At 51.1% G+C, this 22,788-nt stretch overlaps 1 protein-coding gene across 5 annotated transcripts in view; it reads right to left on the minus strand.

Moving 5' to 3' along the window:
- GRK4 (G protein-coupled receptor kinase 4) overlaps positions 1–22,626 on the minus strand; it is a 46,442-nt gene extending 23,816 nt beyond the window's left edge. Inside the window, exons 1-5 of one of the 5 annotated variants that reach the window (XM_070400141.1) lie at positions 22,159–22,626; positions 17,411–17,506; positions 9,477–9,589; positions 6,256–6,333; positions 383–486 (exon numbers count right to left, since the gene is read on the minus strand). In XM_070400141.1, coding sequence (XP_070256242.1) covers positions 383–486; positions 6,256–6,333; positions 9,477–9,589; positions 17,411–17,506; positions 22,159–22,210 — 443 coding nt within the window. In that variant the 5' untranslated portion in view covers positions 22,211–22,626. Of the gene's footprint in view, positions 1–382; positions 487–705; positions 805–6,255; positions 6,334–9,476; positions 9,590–17,410; positions 17,507–22,158 lie in introns of those variants that run through there. The other 4 variants (XM_070400139.1, XM_070400143.1, XM_070400146.1 and 1 more) reach the window with 4 other exon arrangements.
- Between the last annotated feature and the right edge of the window lie 162 nt (positions 22,627–22,788).

A 22,788-nucleotide genomic window follows, 5' to 3' on the forward strand; every position in this document is an offset into this window, starting at 1 on the left:
TCCTGGCCCTGGTCCGGGTGCATACAGGAGGCAGCCAATCGGTGTGTCTCTCTCATATTGACGTTTCTCTCTCTTTCCCTTCCTCTTGCTCTAAAATCATTAAAAAAACAAAACATTTTATGGAAATCTTTTCATCCCAGACACCAGCATTTTGGAAGGCTGAGCAGAGAGCCAGGAGCCGGCAGAGTGCTGCCACCACCCTGGCCCTCCCATGTGGCTGCCTCCGTGGGTCCCTATGCAAGTGCACTGACGACTCCTCCCAGTGGAAGCGGCATTTCATTTCGACAGCACTCTGTAGGAACGGTCTCAGGCCCAGAAGCCTCCTGCAGGCCCGTCTCAGGGCGAGCCACAAGCGATGGGCAGGGTGGGCACAGCCCCTTACCTGACACATTCCTTGAACAGCTCTTTGGAGGGGATCTCCTTCAGTCGCAGCCTGCACGCTCTCACAACACGGACAGAAATCCGTGGTAAAGGGGCTGCCGCGTTCTTTACAGCACAAACAAAAGACATGAAATTAGTGATTTCACAACTTACCAGTTATGAGCAAGACCTAACGCTTATTGTAAAAAATGAAAACACCAAGGGCATGAGGTAAGTCTAGGTACCACCGTCACTCTGCCCAGCCTCATCTCCCAGGGTTCAGAGCGTCACCTTTCCCTGGGATATCAAAACAGATACTGCACCCCACGTCACAGCATCACTCACACAACAGCCAGAGGCAGGCGCGACCCAGCGTCCGTGGGTAGATGCGTGGGCCAACAAAGTGTGGTCCACCCGTTCAAAGGGCATTATCCAGCCTTCAATGGAAGAGGATTCTGCCACCTGCCACACATGAATGGACCTAGAGGACAACTTGCTAAGTGAAATATGCCAGTCCTGGAAGGGCAAATTCTATAGGACTCCACTTATACACCGTCCCGACAGCAAATTCATAAAAGACAAAAAGAAGAGTGGGTGCCACGGGCTGGGAAGGGGGAGGAGGGGCTGCTGTTTAATGGGGGACAGGGTTTTAGTTTCGCATGATAAAAAATGTTCTGGAGAGAATGTGGGTGACGGCTGTACAATGGCAACGTACTTAATGACAAATTTTATACAGTTTTTATCACAATTAAAATGCAAATATACACACAAACGCTCAGAAATACACACACTTTTTCTTCATACAAATGGAATAAAAACTATGCATAGATGTCCCTCAATTTATGATGCAATTATGTCCCAACAAATCCATCCTAAATTCAGAATATCGTAGGTCAAACCTACCTAACACGGTAGCTCAGCCAAGCTGGCCTGAAACGTGCTCCAAGCACTGACATCAGCCCACACCAGGGCAGCTGTCTTCCACTGCCTTCCCTCTCTCCTCACAGAGGAGACACGGGGGAATTTTGTAGACATGATGGGACACGGAAACACAAAATAAAATATCCAGAAAATGCTGACAACACAGCACACTGTAGAGCAGATGTGGGGAACCCTTTTTCTGCCAAGGGCCATTTGGATATTTATAACATCACTAGAGGCCTGGTGCACGAATTTGTGCACCGGTGGGGTCCAGCCAGCTGCCCTCTCCCACACCCCATTGCCCTCTCCCACCCCACATGGGGTGATGGGCCAGCTGGGGGGAGGGGCCCCGGGAGAGCAAATTGGAGGCGGGGCTGGCGGGGGGACAGGGCCTGGAGAAGACCCACTGAGCTGGAGCTGAGCATGGGCCCCAGGCTTCCCAGGGAGAGCGGCCTCGGCAGGAAACAGAAACCACCAGAAGGCTCTGCGAACACCCCGAGCTCCCTCAGGCCAGGCGGACTCACAGCGGGTGTCTCCGCGGGCACATGAGACACAGCCCGGCACCCGCCTCGGTCTGTTGGTCAAACCATCAGACACTGGTTCCCCTTCTTCTCTCTGGGCCCTGACAACACACACGGGCCCCACCATCAGCCGGAATGGAGGCCTCAGACCACTGGGCCGCCGCCTCCACGGACCAGAGCACATTGCTGTAGCATCTTCATTCTCCCCTAAAACGTGCCCCGCTGCTCCTCTGCAGCCGGAGGGACTGAGCTAAGGAACCAAAGACGAGTTTCCTCTGAGGCGGGATCCACAGGGAGCCGCTGGTGGCGAGGCCCCTCCCAGGCGGCTGCCTGCCCCCCACGCTCGGGGAGCTCTGAGCCGGTCTGTTGCCGGCGGTGCCGGTCCGGCCGCTGGTCCACAGGGTTTCTCTCCGCTGCCTTCCCGGCCTCCTGAGCAGTCCCCTCCGGCCGGCACCAGGCACTGTCGCTAGAGCCGGGACTCAGGTGAAGGAGCCGCACCCCCACCCTGCTTCTCAGTCTCACCCGCGTGCATCGGGCCAAAGCCCGCTGCCCAAGACTGGCACCACATGGGGAGGGTGGCAGCGGGGATAGGGGCGCCCTGACCTGCCAGCCTTGGTGACGATCATCTCGATGCCCAGCTGACTGATTCGTCCCACAGAGCCTTCACCTCAAGCTGCGCTCACACTGGCCACCTTCACCTTCTTCATCGGCGCCTTGGCGGCTGCCGCGCAACTGGCCGCAGGGCCCTCGGGCTCAGCCGCAGCCCCAGCGGCTGCCCGTCACAGCAACCGGTCATTCCAGTTGGTCTTTCTGCCGCATGGTCGCTGGGCTTTTATTACATAGATTCCCGGGCCATACAGAATCATCACCTTAGAATTAGCTGCTACATTTGGTCAAACATTTAATTAACTCACCCCCAATGCCTGGCAGAGCCAGAGCACGTGATCTCACGGGCTTACATGGCCCTCAGGCCACATGTCCCCACTCCTGCTGCGGAGTGTCAGCTGTTGACCCTGTGATCGGTGGCGCCATGAGAGCTCCGTCCGGCATGTCCGGAGCCAGAAACATCAAACTGCGAAGTGCACTCTACGACCTGCCTATCGCTTTCGCACACGGGAGGGCGGGAAAGCCGAGAGTCCGGGCTGCCTGCAGTTGTGTGTGCTGATGCTGGGAGCGACCGTGCTCTCTGGCGGCCGCCTGGCTTGGCAGAGTTCACCTGCCTATGAAGCGTTCCAGTCACCAGCTCTCTCCTCTTCCCACACCACTGCCACCAGCACCTCTGCACACCGGTGTGACGGGATAGAGTCCTAGAAGGAGAACTACCAGCTCAAAGGACCCACGTTTTAAATGCTGATATGTATTATAAAACTGCTTCCAATAGGCTGTGTCGCTCACTCCACGCTCCCCGTGTGCCAGTTCCCCACTCCCTTCACCCCCCTCCCGAGGACTCTGGGAGAACACATAACAGAACTGCTGTCCAGCTCATGCTCAACTGCACGTGTAATTTGTCAGCAGAAAGGAGGCGTGCATTGTAGACTGATTTCTGCCTGTGGTATTCCTGCTACCAGAGCAAAACTGTGTTTCCTGTCAGTCAGACCAACTATTTCAGCAGAGTTGAACTATTAATAGAAATATACATTGAGAAAACTCACATTAAAAAGATTTATTATAATTGATCATCATGATTACTAGCTGTCATCTAAATGATCTAAAACAGGGGTCCTCAAACTTTTTAAACAGGGGGCCAGTTCACTGTCCCTCAGACCGTTGGAGGGCCGGACTATAGTTTAAAAAGAAACTATGAACAAATTCCTATGCACACTGCACATATCTTATTTTGAATTAAAAAAACAAAACGGGAACAAATACAATATTTGTATTTGCATGTGGCCCGCGGGCCGTAGTTTGAGGACCCCTGATCTAAAACAAGCCCTAGCCAGTTTGGCTCAGTGGATAAAGCATCGGCCTGCATCCCAAAAGGTCCTGGGTTCAATTCTGGTCAAAGGCATGTACCTTGGTTGCAAGCTCCTTCCTGGCCCAGGCCCTGGTCAGGGCTCGTGCTGGAGGCAACCAATAGATGTGTTTCTCTCTCATCAATGTTTCTCTCTGTCTTTCCCTCTCTCTTCTACTCTTCCCTAAAAATCAATGAAAAAATATCCTCAAGTGAGGATTAACAAAAAAATAAAAAAATAAATGATCCTAAACAAGTGAAGCCTTCACATGTGCGTATGTCCCTTAGCCTCACCACACCGGGTGGACAAGGTGTGGACCGCTGCAGCGCGTTCCATACCCACAGCAAGAAGAGGGAGAGCAGAGACCACGTCATGCTCTTGGACTCACTCCCCAGACCAGGCTCCCCTACACGCAGGCCATGACGAGGGTAAGAGGGTTCATTGCTTCCACCCTTCAGGAAAGAAGTCTGCTCATTCATTTACTCAACAAACACACCTTGTCCCAGGCATAGGAGACAACAGAAAACAAGACAAAATTTTCACAGAACATAAAGCCACCAAATTTCAAAACTGTCTCAAAAAAATGTATTTTTAAGAAATAGTTCTCACGGTTTTCCATAGTTTTAGGTCCTTTCCCAAGGTCTCAGTTTTCTGTAGCTAAATAGCAGATTAATTCCATTACGCGGTTTAATGATTAACTAGAGACCCTTTTCTCGGTAACTTAGAACATTTTTATTTAAGAATAATGTCTTCCCACAGAAAGGACAAGCAGTGCTGTGATCCTCCCTGAGCAGAGGCAAGGGAAGGCCTGCTAACCGTAAAGTCAGACAGACCTTCTGGGCCTTCAACTCAGGAATAAGAGTCCTTCTCAGAAGAGGGGGTTGCCCTGCTTTTTCAAGTCCTAGACGTGAAGACCTCGGATGGGAAAGTCCGCTGGCAGAAAAGGAGGGGGGTGAACTGTGCAGAAATAGGCTTCTTTTTCTGTGTTAAAAACACAGACTTTACTCTTTTTTTAAACTGGGCTGTCTTTATTGTTGAATTTAACAGTTCTTTCTATATCCTGATACCAGACCTGAGCGGATCTCCCATTCTGTAGGTTGTCTGCTCACTTTCTTTATAGTGCTCTTTGAAGCACAAAGTTTTTAATTTTGATCAAGTCCAGTTTATTTACTTATTTATTCATTTAAAAAAATTTTTTTATCCTTACCCAATGAGTGCTGAAATTTTTTCACTGATTTTAGAGAGAATGGAAGGGTGGGGGGGAAAGGAAGAGAGAGAGAAGTATCGATGTGACAGACACATCAATTGGTTGGCTCCTACACCAACTCCAACCGGGGGCAGGGATTGGACCTGCAACCCAGGTGCCTGCACTTGACAGGGAATCGAACCCACAACCCTCCAGTTTGCAGGCCTGTGCTCTAACCACTGAGCCACGTTGGGCTTAGGTTGCTGTCCTTTCACTGTGCTCAGAAACCAGTCTAAACCAAGGTCATGAAGAGCTAACTTAAAAGCTTTGTACCTAACTTTACACCTCAGAGATGTCCACTGGGAGTGCTATGGCTTTCACTCTTCCATTGAAGTGTTCGATCCATTTGGATGATGCTTTGTGTGTGGTGTGAGGTAAGGGCCAGCTCCATTCTTTTGCATGTGGACGTCCAGCTGTGCCTGCAGTCTCTGGAAAGGTGACTCTCCCCAGTGGTGTCGTAGGCTGTTGTAAGTCAGCTGACTGCAAACGGATGCGCTGGCTCCTGCATCAGTCCCAGCCCACTGATGGGGTGACTGTCCTTATGCCAGCACCCGCGGCTTCTCTCATCAGTTATTAGTTTCTGCAGAAAGGGGATCTAGGGTTTCGGTCGGGATTATAATGAACCTACAGATCATGGTGGAGAGTGTTGTCATCTTAAAAATATCAAGTCTTCTAATCCATGAACATGGGAAGTCTATTTAAGTTCTTCAATTCCTTTCAATGATGGTTATAAGTACAAAAGTCTTGCACTTTTTATATTTACTCCTCTTTCTTTTGATGCTGTTGTAAATGGAATTGCTTTCTTAATTTCACTTTGGATTTTAATTGCTAGAAATACAATTGAATTTTGTATGGTGATCCAGTGTCCTGCAACCTTGACAAACTCATTTATTAGTTTTTTCTCCCTAATGTATGTGTGGACACCTTAGGATTTTCTACATACAAGTGCTATGATCTGCATGTGTCCCCTCAAAATTCCTATGTTGAGATCCTACCCCCCAATGTGACAACATTGAGATGTACGGCCTTTGGGAGGTGCTTCGCTCGCGAGGAGGGAGTCCGTGCAAGCCAGAGAGCCCCAGGTGAGGACACACAGTGAGACAGTGCCAGCTATGAGCCAGGGAGAGGAGCATTTATAAGAAAGTAACGATTTTAATAAACCTGTTCTATTTATCCAATTATATAAAAATGACTCTGAACTCTAACTACATAAGTAAGCTATTTACAAATCTTATATCTAAGGAAGAAAACACACCTCATTATTGAAGAACGTGTTTAAGACTAACTGTCCACGCTCTCTTCGGTCCTCGTCGGGGGAGACTTCATATTCTGCCTGAGTGCAGAGACGACGGGAGAGAGTGTTAGCTGCGCTCCTCATGGGCGTCAGGCGGCTGCAAACCTCTGGCTCTGGAACTGACTGGCAGCCACGCCCAGAGCAGCCCCCTGTGCCAGGGCCTCCTGAGCGCTGAGGGTTAATGACACAGCAGAGCAGCACATTCCACGATGCTCGGTCTTATACTTTCAGCCACGAACTGTGGCCAAACAAATAAGCAGCTCACAGAAGTGCCCAGCAGGTACCTGGACACCTCAGTGCAGTTCCCAGGGACTCCGTCACCCGCCACGGGGGCCTGGGGAGACTGTCCCAGGGAGTCAGTCACCCGCCACGGGGGCCGGGGGAGACTGTCCCAGGGAGTCAGTCACCCGCCACGGGGGCCGGGGGAGACTGTCCCAGGGAGTCAGTCACCCGCCACGGGGGCCGGGGGAGACTGTCCCAGGGAGTCAGTCACCCGCCACGGGGGCCGGGGGAGAGACTGTCCCAGGGAGTCAGTCACCCGCCACGGGGGCCGGGGGAGAGACTGTCCCAGGGACTCAGTCACCCGCCACGGGGGCCGGGGGAGAGACTGTCCCAGGGACTCAGTCACCCGCCACGGGGGCCGGGGGAGAGACTGTCCCAGGGACTCCGTCACCCGCCACGGGGGCCTGTGGAGAGACTGTCCCAGGGAGTCAGTCACCCGCCACGGGGGCCGGGGGAGACTGTCCCAGGGAGTCAGTCACCCGCCACGGGGGCCGGGGGAGACTGTCCCAGGGAGTCAGTCACCCGCCACGGGGGCCGGGGGAGACTGTCCCAGGGAGTCAGTCACCCGCCACGGGGGCCGGGGGAGACTGTCCCAGGGAGTCAGTCACCCGCCACGGGGGCCGGGGGAGAGACTGCAAGAACAGACAACGCCACACAGGCCAGAGGAGAGCAAACATTAAAAGCAGAACCTGACCAATAGCTACACATCTATAAAGGACAGGCAAGGAGGAAGAAATGGAAAAAAGGTAAGAGAAGAAGCAAACGAGAGGAGACCACAAAGGCCTGGCTGAGAGCGTTTCTAGAAGAAGCCACTCAAGGCCCACAGCCACGGGGACAGCAGGAGGGGCCGCGAGGCAGCCCTGGGCTTTGCAAGTGGAGAACTGAGACTATGGACCCTGAAAGCCAGATGGCGCTGAAGAGAAAGTGAGGAAAAGCAAAGCAAAGGAAGTTCATCTACTGAACACACAGAAGTACCCAGGGAGCGAGTCCTTGTGGGGGACCCCAACCTCGCCCTCCACTCTGCGCCCTTCACAGGCCCAGCGCGGGGATGCGGCTGCGCAGGCGGGTTCAGCGCGTGCTCCTGACTGGGGCAGGCACAGCGCTCGCCTAAGGACCCTGCCAGCTTCCGGGATTAGTGGGAAGGCAGCACTGTGTTCCGTGGCAGTCTTTGGCTGTGGGCAGGAACAACCAGTTACTCAAACACAAATGCACCGCTGCTGTGATGGTGAGTGCAGGGCGACTCAAGTCTGCATCGCTGGCTGCACGAGGGAGACTCGCCTAGACAGCCCGGTGGGCCTGACTCATCCGCTGAAGGTCTTAAAAAAGCAGAGCGGAGTCTTCCTGGAAGAAATTTCTGCCTAAAAGAGCGGCTTCACCCCATTTTGGAGTCCCGCCCTGCCTTCCCAATAGCCTGCCTTACAGCAGGCAGACTCTTCCAGCCAGACCTCACAGCCAGGAAAGCCAATTCCTCTTAGTAAATCTCTTCACATCTAACTCCTAATGGCCATGTTCCTTTCACTGAGCCTGACTGATACAGATGGCATAGATCTCTGAACTCCTAAAATATAGCAGCTTGGCCCTAACCGGTTTGGCTCAGTGGATAGAGCGCCAGCCTGCAGACTGAAGGGTCCCAGGTTCAATTCTGGTCAAGGGCATGTGCCTTGGTTGCGGGAACATCCCCAGTAGGAGGTGTGCAGGAGGCAGCTGATTGATGTTTCTCTCTCATCGATGTTTCTAACTCTCTATCCCTCTCCCTGCCTCTCTGTAAAAAATCAATAAAATATACTAAAAAAAAATTTAAAAGAATGTCTAAAATATAGCAGCTTGGCAAATATAACCCAACTAGAGGCCCAGTGCACGAATTCGTGCACAGGTGGGGTCCAGCTGGAGGTGGGAGTCTGGGGGGAGGGTGGTCGAGGGTGGTTGGCAGGCCCCACCCCCTGGTCAAACTCCCGGTTGAACTCCCAGTCGAGGGGACAATTTGCATATTAGCCTTTTCTTATATAGGATACGTTAGACATATCACATTCTACCGGAGCCCAGCAGGCAGCCCCACCGCATCAGAATTCTACCTTTAAAAGGTAATTGCCTCCTTCACAAGCCTCGTCTTTTTCTAGTAAAGGTACCAGGAAGGAAAGGGGGAGCCCCAGGGAGTAGGGAGCAAACAACAAAATAGTCAGGAGCCTCAAGTGTTTTTCTGAAAGAATACATTATAAACACGTGTCTTTTAGAAGCTACGTCAGAGAGAAAAGTGAGTAAACACTCAATGGCATAAGATAGTGCTCTAGGTATAGGAAGTAGTCAATACATATTTGCTGATACACCCAGGACAGAGGAAGTGCCCTAGGTTTGGTAAGAGAGCTTTTCTGCTAGAGTTTACCAATTTTCTACTGTTGAGTTGCCTTCTGAATTTCAGTTTCAAGCTTCTACATTTGCCAGAGCTATCTCTCCAGATTCAGAAACGCAGGATTTCTTTACCTATCAGGAAATCTCAGGAAATGACAAACCTGAGAATGTGGAACATTTTATAAGTCATATAAACTCCACTCGCCCTGACTATCCTTCTTACACCAAGTTTACTGCCCCGTATGCTTCGGAGCCAGTGCAGGAAGCAGACAGCACCTGCTATGACTGAGGAAGGCTACCTCTCAGGGGCTGCCCATAAGCACATGGTCTTCATTAGCTGTCCAACCTTCTCACAAATTAAAGCAGCAAGTTTCAAAGTTACTCGCCAAGCACAGGTGCCCTCCAGCCCTGAGATGCAGTCCTGCGAGTGGCCGCTTTACGCCACAGGAGTGAGAGATGGGGGCCACTCACTCCCCCTCCCCCCACTGCCCAGTCAACTAACTCAGGTCCCCTCCAGCACAGAGCAGCTGGGTCAACACAGAGAAACCGCTCACCACCGCGTCCAGGAACTCAATGCACCGCTTCAGGCTGTACTGGGTGCTACAGAACTGCCGGAAGAGAAGTCTTCCTATTGGCTGCTTGTCGCACAGACTGCTGTAATCCTTTTCTGGGTGAAGAAAGGAGGAAACATAATGGTTACAATTCAGAAAATGCTATTTCAGAACCTTACACACCAGATACAATAAGAGTCAAAAATAGTATTTGCAGCATTTTTTAGATCACTGTTTGGTTTACCCATTTAAGACTGGCCTATCATGACAAATATTTGAAATACCGAAGCAGAGCCAAAGGTTGCTGGAAGAATTGGCAACTAAGGTGTGTGAAGCTGCTGGGTCGTCCTGCTCCCCAAAGGAAACACGCGGGGAGCAGTGTTCCTGAGGGGACCGGGTCACGGTCACACCACGGAAGCAGGGAGGTGCCCGAGACAAGTTACATGCGCGAGAAATACACTGCAGGAAGGCGCTGAATTAGACCCCGGAAACCCTTTCCATTTGGCTACCTTTCCATACGTTCACAAGCGACAAATACTGTTAATGCTTAATGATTTCTTAACTGCTCTTGGGACCTTTTTTCCTTATCTTTTCAGAGAAATAATATGTTGTCCACCTTACCTTACCCTAAACACTAATACTGTTTTGAGAACAAGGCACTAATATTGGGTCAAAGTGCCAAGGGGGATATAAACAGCCATGTTCAAAACAGGTTAATTTAAACTTCGGCGAGAAAATCAGCCGCCCTGTTAGCAGTGACTTTGAACTTGAAATGAACATAACCATGTTCAAGTACTTCTGCAATGGCTCTAAGCTGAACAATGAAATGAAATTCACGAAAAGCAAGCAAGCCATGACCAACTCCTCAGCTGCGGGGGAGATGCCAGGGAACGCAGGGAGCTACGCCGTCCGCTCTGGACCACTGAGCTCGCACACAACACAGGCAAGGGATACACTTGGGGCCCAGGGCACAACCACGGTTCCCACATCAGCAAAGGTGTTGTAAAAGTCCCACAACCCGCTGTGTCCAATCTCGCTACATTTTATTTTTAGGGAATATATTTATTCCCTAAATAACTAACTATAAAAAATATATTTATTTTTTTATCATTCATTTACTTACTTACTTGAAGCCCGATGCACGAAATTTGTGCAAGAGTACACCTTAAACCCCCCACCCCACCCCGGCTGCCAGCACCAGCTTCCCTCTGGCACCTGGGACCCCGGCTTCGTCTGGAAGGTCGTCCGAAAGGACATCCAGAAGGACGCCTGGTCTAATTAGCATGTTATGCTTTTATTATTATAGATTTTCTATTTTAACCCTCACCAGAGGATTTTTTCCATTGATTTTTAGAGAGAGTAAAAGAGAAAGGGAAAGACAGAGAGAAATATCATGTGAGAGAAGCACATCGATCTGTTGCCTCCTGCACGAGCCCCGGCCAGGGCCCGGGCTGGAGAGGAGCCTGCAACCCAGGTACATGCCCTTGACCAGAATTGAACTTGGAACCTTTTGGGTCCAAAAGTCAACGTTATAGCCACTGAGCCAAACCAGCCAGGGACTTACTAACTACAATTTTAAAAAAGACATGAGGCGGTCAAAAAGTGATGCTCCTTAAAAGTTATGTTTGGCCCTAGCCGGTTTGGCTCAGTGGATAGAGCGTCAGCCTGTGGACTGAAAGGTCCCAGGTTCGATTCTAGTCAAGGGCATGTACCTTGGTTGCGGGCACATCCCCAGTAGGAGGTGTGCAGGAGGCAGCTGATCGATGTTTCTCTCCCATCAATGTTTCTAACTCTCTATCCCTCTCCCTTCCTCTCTGTAAAAAAATCAATAAAATATATATATTTTTTAAAAAGATGTAAGGCCCTAGCTGGCTTGGCTCAGTGGATAGTGTCGGCCTTCGGACTGAGGGGTCCCAGGTTCTATTCCGGCCGAGGGCACATGCCTGGGTTGCGGGCTCCATCCTCAGTGGGGGGGTTGTGGGAGGCAGCTGAGCAATGATTCTCTCTCATCATTGATGTTTCTATCTCTCTCTCCTTCTCCCTTCCTCTCTGAAATCAATAAAGAAGTATATTTAAAAAAAAGATGTAAGTTTTTGCCCTGGCCGGTTTGCTCAGTGGTGTCAGCCAGTGAACTGAAGGGTCCTGGTCAAGGGCATATACCTCGGTTGCAGGCTTGATCCCTGCCCTGGATGTGAAAGGCAACCAATCTCTCATACTGATGCTTCTCTCTCTCTCTCTCTCTCTCTCTCTCTCTCTCTCTCCTCTCCCCCACCCTCCCTTCCACTTTCTCTAAAAAATCCATGGAAAAATATCCTGGGGTGAGGATTACACACACACACACACACACACACACACACACACAGGCCAGTTTTTAATGCTTTCCTTCCGAATCTGGAGGTTAAGCACTGTCCCTAGCTTCCCGGTGAGGCGGCAGATGAGCACACAGGCAGGCCGATCTCCCTCCCAGATCCCCGTGGAAAGTCTACAAGTTAACACAACAGCAGCCACAGAGCCATGGCGCCTCCCGTGGGAAGAACACAGGGTGCCCTCACCAGTCAGAACATGAAGTTACAGGAAGAGAGAGCTGCTGGGGTCCGAGCTAGAGCATCAGCTGAGACCCCAGAGATAAGCTGGGGCTCCCACAAACCTCTATCACGGGAGCCCCTCCCGCCCTGGTCAGAATGGCTGGACCCACTTTACAGAAAGTGGGTGTCTGCCCAGAGATCCTGGGACCCCGTCGGGAGAGGCAGAGCCCGGCTGAAGGAACTAAAATGTTGGCCAAGCCAAGGGATTGTGTGTGCGGCCACCGGACCCCCACTGGCGCACCCCCCAACCAGAACGAGAGAGAGAGAGAGAGAGAGAGAGAGAGAGAGACAGAGAGAGAGAGACAGAGAGAGAGAGAGAGAGAGAGAGAGAGAGAGAGAGAGAGAGAGAGAGGGAGAACGCCCCGCAGGAAGCACAGCTCCGCAACCACGAGGGGAGCCACACTGGCCGTGAGCGAACAAACGCAGCCGTGAGCACAAACCCGAATAAACCGAAAACCTCACTCAATTCCATCACTATCCAACGAGAAGACAAAAATGGGGGCATTTCCCAAAATGTAAGAACTCAGAAACTTACCTGCCCAGGCGTCTGCAGGACCCCCCGGGGGTGCGGACAGTGCGCGGCACTTTCCCCTCCGTGCCCCAACCACCCCTGCCTGCCTCAGGGCACAGGAGACCTACACAGCCCAGCACCGACTTTAATTCTCAGGATAATCTAGGGCCCAAGACTCACAGAAGGTGAGTGACTGACCCCACAAGCAGTTCAGAGGCTGAAAGGCGGACATGGAGGCAAATGTAGAGGCAAATGAAACTTAAAATTTTGTTTTTAAAACCAGGGTCAGATTTTCAATAGCCTGATGCCTACAAAGGAGCTTCTCTCGACCCTCTAAGGAGCCTGCCACCTACGAGGGGACAACGGGCCAGCAGGCGGCTCTGCAGCTGGGGGGCCAAGAGGCAGGAGGAGCACCATCCCTGCAGAGGAGTGAGCAGAGCAGGAGGGAGGAGGGAGGAGGGAGGAGGGAGGAGTGGGCGCGGGACAGTGCTGGCTCCTGGGAATGGACAGGAGGGAGGGGCTGGCTGGGCTCCCAGGAGCAGAGAAGGGCTGCAGCGCAGCGGCCAGAGGTAAGCGGTGGGTGGCAGACGCCTCTTCACCTGCTGCCGTCTCAGGGAGACCTTACCCACTGGCAGTCTGTGACTCCTGGATGCCACCTACAGATATCGCCTCGATCTACAGCCCGGATTTCTCGGAGCCCTACATGTACACCTTGCATCCCAGCGGCTCCTCCCACTGCGAGCCCCTCTCTGAATGGACCAGACGTCACCTCAGTCCCCCCCCCCTCCTTCCACACAGAACTCACCTGGATTCCGCTTCCGGAAGTCTCATCATTCCTGTCTTCACCCCCCCACACCAAGCTGCCGTCCGTCTCCTGCCCGCACAACGGTGAGCCCCCATATGGCCTTCCTGTCCCCACTCCTGACCCTCTCAATCTCATTCTTCACACTGAAGCCTGAGAGACCCTTCGAAAATGTGAATCTGATTACATCATTCCTCTGCTAAAAACCTGACAAAAACCCTCAGCGGCTACAAACCCCCCCCCCCCCCCCCCCCCGTCGTCCTCAGCCACGAGGGAAATGCAGCTCAGGGAGGAGCAGGGGCCGGGAATGGACAGGGATGCGGCTGCTTTGGAAAAGGGTCAGGCAGTTCCTGGGAAAGTCAAACACGGCTGATTCTTATAAAGGTGCCAATTCAATGCGAAAGAACAGTCATTGCAATGAATGGGGCCGGGACAACTGCATATCCAGAGGAAAGAAATGAAACTGTATCCTCTCTCACCCCAACACAAAGATGAACTTCAACTGGACCAAACACCAAATGTAAGAGAAAGCTTAGGTGCGTGTCTTCATGGCTGTGGATTAGGCAGTGGTTTCTTACCTACGACACCAGAGCACCAGCAGCAACAACAAACAGGCCAACTGGACTTCTTCAAAGTAGAGACTTGTGTTCCTCAAAGGGCATCATCAAGGCAATGAGAGAAAAGCACAAAGTGGGAGAAAATATTCGGAAATCAAGTATCTGCTGTGGCCTAGTACCCAGACGCATGAAGAATGCTCACATCTCAACAATGGACAGACGCCCCATTTAAAAAGGGCCAGGAAGCTGTTGTTGTTAAATGCTTACCCAAGGGCTGATTTTCCAGAGTGGAAGGGAGGGAAGGGCAGAGAGAGAAAAAGATCAATGTGAGAGAAACACATCCTTCGATGGCCTTCGCATACCCCCCCCCCCCCCCAAAGGGAGGAGGGGCGGGGCGTGAACACGCAACGAGGCAGTGCCCTTGACTGAGAACTGAACCCACAACCCTTCAGTGCTCGGGCCAATGCTCCAACCACTGAGCAACAATGGCCAGGACTAAAAACGGGCAGAGAATTTTAACAGTCATTTCTCCAAGAAAACATATAAATGGCCAATAAGCACATAAAAAGATGCTCAACATCGTTCGTCTTGGGAACTACAAAGCAAAACACAATGAGATACCACTTCCCACCCGCCGGCCGGCTGCTGCCGTGCAAACAAAAAGGAATGTAAAGAAATTGGAATCCCCATCCACCGCTGGTGGAATGGAAAGGGTGCAGCGCTGTGGAAAACAGTGTGGCGCTCCTCGGAAAGTCAAACACAGGACTCCCTCCCTCCAGCAATTCCAGCTCTGAGTCTATACACAAAAGGAAGTGAAAGCGGGACTCAGACGAGTGTCTCCACCGCACACCAAGGTGCCCAGCAGCTTACTCACAACAGCCCAAAGGCAGAAATGGCCCCAATGCCCACCAACAGATGAGTGACCAAAATCCAAATTAACATGTGCTGTCCACATTAATGCCCCTGAGTTTTACGTTAAAATGGTAATCTTAGTATTTCTCACCATAATAAAAAACTTGTACGTAAATGTTTGTAGCAGTATTACTCATAACTAGAGGCCTGGTGCACGAAATTCATGCATGAGTATGGTCCCGAGGCCTGGCCGGTGATCCGGGTCAATTAGGTTCCCCACCTCCCTGCCTCCTCCTTCCCTCGCTCCCTTGGTGCTCCGCCGCTGCCACTAGTCACCTACCCTTTTCCACGCCACCCCCGGTGGTCAGCACACATCATAGCGAGCGCTCAAACTCCCGAGCGCTCAAACTCCCAGAAAGTAAACTGATACAACCTCTTAGAAGAGTAATTTGGCACATTAGCCTTTTATATATATAGACATAAAAATAAAAACAATTCAATGTCTATTAACTGATGAATAAATAAAATGCAATATATCCTCACAACAGACTATTACTTGCCAACAAAAGTGAATTAAGTACTGATTCATGCTACAGCATGAATGGCCTTGAAAATGTGTTAAATAAAAGAAACCAGTCATAAAAGACCACTTAGTATATGGTTTCCATTTACGTGAAATATCCAGAAAAGGCAAGTCCAGAGAGCAGATTAGTGGCTGCCTAGGACTGAAGGGGGAGGGAATGGGGAGTGACCCCAATGGGTATGGGGCTTCTTTTTGAGGTGATGAAAAGGTAAACTTGATTGTGGGAATGGTTGCACAACTCCATAGCTATAAAAACCACTGAATTGTGCACTTTAAGTACGTAAACTGTATGGCATGTTAATCACATCTCAATAAAGCTGCCATTGTAAACACATAATGAGGCTGAAACAACTGGATAGGTCTTGGGGGGAACTACCTTCTTTGTACTGTCTGAAATTATTTTATTATTTTTTAAAATATTTTTATGGATTTCAGAGAGGAAGGGATAGAAACATCAATGATGAGAGAGATAGAAACATCAATGAGAGAGAATCATTGATCGGCTGCCTCCTGCACACCTCCTACTGAGATCGAGCCCACAACCCGGGCATGTGCCCTTGACTGGAATCGAACCTGGGACCCTTCAGTCCACAGGCCAACACTCTATCCACTGAGCCAAACCATCTAGTCCTGAAATTATTTTTGATAGTTAAAATATCTAAACTTTCTTAAAGGAACTATAATACTAAAGAAAAGATGGATTGATTTTTTAAAATATATATATTTTATTGATTTTTTACAGAGAGGAAGGGGGAGGGATAGAGAGTTAGAAACATCGATGAGAGAGAAACATCGATCAGCTGCCTCCAGCACACCTCCTACTGGGGATGTGCCCACAACCAAGGTACATGCCCTTGACTGGAATTGAACCTGGGACCTTTCAGTCCGCAGGCCGACGCTTTATCCACTGAGCCAAGCCAGTTAGGGCTGGATTGATTTTTTTTAAAAAATTAATCTTTGGTGTCTTCCCTAAGCACAAGACTAAGTACAAAAACGAAGAAAATTGATATATTTGTCTACATAAAAAATTAAAACCTCTATATGGGAAAACATACTGTATGCCAAAAAAGCAGATATATAAAATATATTCACATTTGAATATCTAAAGATAAGTTCCTTTCATACAAAAAGAGCCTTTACAAATGAGTTAGAAAAAGCAAAAAATTTTAAAAACTTCATGAAAATGCTCAACCCCATCCATAAATAAAACGAGACTATTTTCAAATTATAGTTTGTTTATCTTTATTAAAAATATTGAAAACAATATCATTACTTTAATATGTTAACAAGGTCACAGGCAAAGAAACCTTATAACATATTGTTGGCAGGAAAGTAAACTGATACAACCTCTTAGAAGAGTAATTTGGCAACATCAAAATTTTGAATGCATATACCCTTTGAACTGAAAAACGCATCTTTTAAAAAATACAATGATGGCCGAAACCGGTTTGGCTCAGTGGATAGAGCGTCGGCCTGCGGACTGAAGGGTCCCGGGTTCGATTCCGGTCAAGGGCATGTACCTGGGTTGTGGGCACATCCCCAGTGGGAGATGTGCGGGGGGCAGCTGATCGATGTTTCTCTCTCATCGATGTTTCTAACTCTCTATCTCTCTCCCTTCCTCTCTGTAAAAAATCAATAAAAAAAAATACAATGATGACTGCCCTGTAGACAGGGTCCACATCTGACTTCCTGTGCGCACATCAGGACTGTAGCTAACTCTCCCTCCTCACAGCTGCAGGGTTCCGGTAACGGACAGTCACCTTCCATCTGACTAATCCTTTCCTGAAGTTACCACCAGTCCTTCTTGTCCACATGCACAGAGGACTGCGTGTGGAAAGAGCCTGAGAAACAGTTAACAGTGTCACTGCTACGGCCATACACGTATAACTCCCATTAGGAAACCTACAGCTTTACTTCCCTGGGAAGAACCATGAAGACAGAAGAATGTATATATAATTTTTGAAACAAGAAAGGAACTCAAGACATAACACCTAACAAGTGATACAATGCCAGATGCGCCGCAGACACAGCAGAGCTGTTTACTCACCAATGGATTGTCTAAGCTCGTTGCACTGGCTAACAGGGGGCAGCTTCAGCATCTCCCTCCATTTTTTACTACGACCACTTTTTTTGCCATATCCTCCTAAATTTGGGGGGGAAAGAGGCACTTTTTAAATGTTCAGAAATATCTAATTATAACAATTATTTCCACTAATGGCATTTACTATAAGCCAGATACTTTTCTAGAAGTTTCACAAATCTACGCTCACTAAATCCTCCCACCAACCCTATGAGATATACTGTTGCTGTGCTCTTCATAACCCTAATTTTACAGGTGAGAAAACTAAGGCACAGATATGTGAAATAATTTGCCTTGCCGGTGTTGCTCAGTGGTTGAGCAAGTCTTGTTCCATTCCCGGTCAGGGCACATGCCTGGTGTGGACTCCTTCCCCAGTGAGGGACGTGCAGAAGAGAGCCAATCGATTCTCTCATCATTGATGTTTTTTGTTTTGTTTGTTTGTTAATCCTGACCCAAGGATATTTTTCCATTGCTTTTTAGAGAAACATGGATGTGAGAGAGACACATCGATTGGTTGCCTCCTGCATGCCCCCGACCAGGGCTGGAGATTAAGCCTGCAACCGAGGTACATGCCCTTGACTGGAATCGAACCCGGGACACTTTGGTCCGTGGGCCAACACTCTATCCACTTAGCCATACCCACTAGGGCTCATCATTGATGTTTCTATCTTTCTCTCCCTCTCCCTTCCTCTCTGAAATCAATAAAAACATTTTTAAAAAATAATAATTTGCCTAAAGCAGTTATAGCTAATAAACAGAGAGGCTGACACTAGACAGAGGGGCCATGCTGCACTAAGGGGTTGTGCTGTCACCTTCTTTTTCTTGAATTTAACAAAATAACAAATCACCCCCTTCCTCTCCAATCGCTCACTAATTACCATTGAAGGCTAGGACTGACAGGGACACAAATACAGATACTAGCTATGCCCTGCCCTTACCCAGATTACAATTCAGCCTAAGAAAGAGTCATTGACTACACTGTGCTAAGAACCCCCAGGTCCCAAAGGACAGTGTCTCCAGGCTGAAAGAAAGCCACAAGAAGAGGAGGAAGGTAAACTGGAACCCAAAGGACAGAAACAACTGAAGCAGGAAAAAAGCACGAAGCGCCCACTGCATAGAAGGTTGGAATTGAAAGCATTTCATACTGTAATGTGCCCGAATGAAAACCAAAGCTGTTCATTTCTACAACAAAATGCATTAAGTAGCTCCAGTCATGGGAACAAATTAAGTGCAATGAAGGAAACAAAAAATGTTGGCTGACACACACACACACACACACACACACGCTAGTATGTGTGTGTGTGTGTGTGTGTGTGTGTATATATATATATATACATACACATATACACACACACTAATATATATATACATACACATATACACACACACTAATATATATATATATATATACATACACATATACACACACACTAATATATATATACATACACATATACACACACACTAATATATATATACATACACATATACACACACACTAATATATATATATATACATACACATATACACACACACTAATATATATATATACATACACATATACACACACACTAATATATATATATACATACACATATACACACACACTAATATATATATATATACATACACATATACACACACACTAATATATATATATACATACACATATACACACACACTAATATATATATATATACATACACATATACACACACTAATATATATATATATACATACACATACACACACACACTAATATATATATATATACATACACATATACACACACACTAATATATATATATATACATACACATATACACACACACTAATATATATATATATATACATACACATATACACACACACTAATATATATATATATATACATACACATACACACACACACACACACATTAGAGGCCCAGTGCACGGATTTGTGCACCAGTGGGGTCCCTCGGCCTGGCCTGAAGGGAGCAGGTGGAAACTGGCTCTCGGACATCCCCAGAGGGATCCCGCTTGCAAGACGGCGCAGGCCAGGCCGAGGGACCCCACCTGTGTAAGATTAGGCGCTGGGGAGGGACCACGGGACAGCTCCAGGGCGCGTCCAGCCCCTCTCACCCAGTCCTGATCAGCTGGACCCCAGCAACAAGCTAACCGCAATTAAAGGTGGTAAATTGTGTAACAAATGTATTACATACACAAAACCCTAACATTTTTTAAAAGAATGGTTTTTGTCTTTTATTAACAGTATGATTATTTCATACTTCCCTAGAGTGTGCCTGGCATAATGGCACACAAACAACTTCAATGCAACATCATTTGCCAACATGAATATTTCCCTCAGTTACATTCAATCCAGGGTGGGGCAAAAGTAGGTTTACGTTGCTTGCATGTAAAGTAACAAATAATTGATAATCGCACAAGAATAAACTGTTTCACGTGCTCACAATTGTAACACTGCTTTGCCCTGCCCGTGTCATGTTTCCCGCGGACAGCATGGCGGTGGCCAGTTACATCACTGACAAAGTGATGGGCCCCGGTGAGTCCAGTACCACCGCCCTGAAAGGAGACTAACAAACGTTCGGTTTGGGACCAAAAAGAGAGAGACTGGTTTTATTTTAAGTGAATCTAGAAAGTGACAGGGCCATTCCCAGCCCACACAGGAGGACTTGCTGCGGTCCAAGCCAGCGGGGTGCACCGGGGACCACTGCACACGCAGCGCCCAGCAGACCTTCCCGCGTCCACCCTGGACGCTCTCAGCGGCCGCCACGGCGGGCGACCCGTGGTCCGAGAGCCGCCTGGCCGCGGGTGGCTACTGCTCTGGGAGGGAAGGCCGTCCCCGAGCGCCCCGAGGCCCGGGCTGCTCCGGGATGGAGCGCTACCGCCTCCGCGTCCCGCAGCCCCAGCAGCACGCACTCCGCTCCCGAGTCCCACCAGGCACAGGCGGCCTGCGGGGGACCCGACGCCACGCTGGGCGATCGCTCGCTGACCCTGTGGCGCTCGGAGTGCCGCCTCCGCCACCGGCTCCGCCGCTCCAAGCCCTCCCGGCGGCGCCCGGCGCCCACGGCCGGGCCGAGCAGGCGGCCCCGCTTCCACCCGCAGGAACCGGGTGAGCCAGGAACCGGGTGAGCGCTGGCCTCCCTCCTCCGCCCCCGGGACCCGCCTTCCCGCTGGCCCGCTGCTGCGGGAATCCCCACCATCCCACGTTGGGGCTGGGCGTCTCCAAAGGCTGGGAAACCGCTGGAAACCAAGATCAACAGTAATTAATATAAACGGGAGGAGTCAACTGTAATTAATATAAGTGGGAGGAGTCAACAGTAATCAATATAAATGGGAGGAGTCAACAGTAATCAATATAAATGGGAGGAGTCAACAGTAATCAATATAAATGCGAGGAGCCGGCAGAAGGCTGGCCGGGACCCCTTCTGCTATTCACACGGTGAAGATTTGCATTTTATCACCTGCTGCTGACTCAATGGCCTAACCAGGGGTGGGCAAACTTTTTGACTCGAGGGCCACAATGGGTTCTTAAACTGGACCGGAGGGCCGGAACAAAAGCATGGATGGAGTGTTTGTGTGAACTAATATAAATTCAAAGTAAACATCATTACATAAAAGGGTACGGTCTTTTTTTTTTTTAGTTTTATTCATTTCAAACGGGCCGGACCGTAGTTTGCCCACGGCTGGCTAAGCACACTCCCCAACCTGGCCGTCTTCCTGTTCACTAAGCGTCACACGGCTGTCTGTCCGCATTCCTAAAGGCAATCGCGTGCCCTAGAGAATAAAAGCAGCCGCACGGAGACTGCGGAACTTGACTTCTCCAGCCGAGTCTTCCCCTGGCTCCCCCATAATTTCAAAATTAATATTTCGTCTTGTGTGTCAGTTTGTGCGTCAGCTTTCTCCAAGCCTTTGAACCCGAAAGCCACGCTGGCCGCGGCCTTTCACAGGAAACCGCTTCGTGGAATCCTCACGAGTGGGAGGGGGCTCAGCGCGGACACAGCCGCGCTCCGTCTCCCTCGCGCTAATCCACTCCCACCCCCGACCACCCCCGGTGCATCACCCCCCCCACCCCTCCCCCCGGTGCATCACACCCCCACCCCCACCCCACCCCCGGTGCATCACACCCCCACCACCCCCGGTGCATCACCCCCCACCCCCACCCCCACCCCGGTGCATCACACCCCCACCCCCACCACCCCCGGTGCATCACCCCCCACCCCCACCCCCACCCCCGGTGCATCACACCCCCACCCCCACCACCCCCGGTGCATCACCCCCCACCCCCACCCCCACCCCCGGTGCATCACACCCCCACCCCCACCACCCCCGGTGCATCACCCCCCACCCCCACCCCCACCCCCGGTGCATCACACCCCCACCCCCACCACCCCCGGTGCATCACCCCCCACCCCCACCCCCCCCCCCCGGTGCATCACACCCCCACCCCCACCCCCAACCCGGTGCATCACCCCGCCGGCCGGGCGCCCTCGGCGGACACCTGCCCGGGAGAAGCCGCGTCCGGCTCCGGGTCCTGGGCAGCCTGAGACGGGACCCGTGGCGGCACCCGGACGCCGGCGCTCACCCACAGCCCGCAGCCGGTAAAACGTGGGTCTGCAAACCCTCGCCCGGTCCCGCCCGGTCGTGCTCCGCGGCTTCTCCGGCGCCCGCCCCGCCCCGCCCCCTCTGGCCGGGTCCGCGGGGCACCCACCTAGGCGCGCCTTCAGCAGCAGCGAGTTCGCCACGAGGTTCTCCAGCTCCATGGACCGTCGCCGCCGGGGACGCCTTCGCTGCTGCCACAGCTGGGCTGCGCGGGCTAGAGGACGCGGCCGGGAAGAGCTGCTCCGCCGCCACGGCCACCACCCGCGCCGCCGCCCCCGGGCCCGCTTGCCGCGACGCCGCCGCCGCTGCGAACGCTGCTGCCGCCGGCCCGGGGCGCCGGCGGGGACGGGGCGCGGGGCGAGGGCAGGCCGGCCTCCGGGCTTCTTCTCGGTCACCACCGCCGCGCCGCCGCCCGCGCTCTCGGCCCCATCACCCCTGTTCCGCGCGCGTAGCTCTCCTCAGGGCCCGGGGTCTCCACCGAGCCCGACCCCAGGGAAGGGCTCCCAGCAGGGCCGCCGCCCCCGGCGGCGACGGCTACAGCCGCCGCCGCCGCCTCCTGCTCGCAGCTCGGCCGGCTCTCGCTAACGGCTCCCAGAGGGCGGAGCTCCAGCGCCCCTTCGCCCCCACCTGAGACGGCAGCGGCGGCCCGCGGGGCACTACGGGTCCCAGAAGTCCCCGCGCAGAGCGGAAGCGGCGCGCCGGAAGAGCGTGGCCCGCTGGGATTTGTAGTCGCCCCGCC

Source organism: Myotis yumanensis, unplaced genomic scaffold (genome assembly GCF_028538775.1).
Source record: "Myotis yumanensis isolate MYYU_CA2020_CCGP unplaced genomic scaffold, mMyoYum1.0.hap1 SCAF_1, whole genome shotgun sequence".
Classification (NCBI taxonomy): Eukaryota; Metazoa; Chordata; class Mammalia; order Chiroptera; family Vespertilionidae; genus Myotis; species Myotis yumanensis.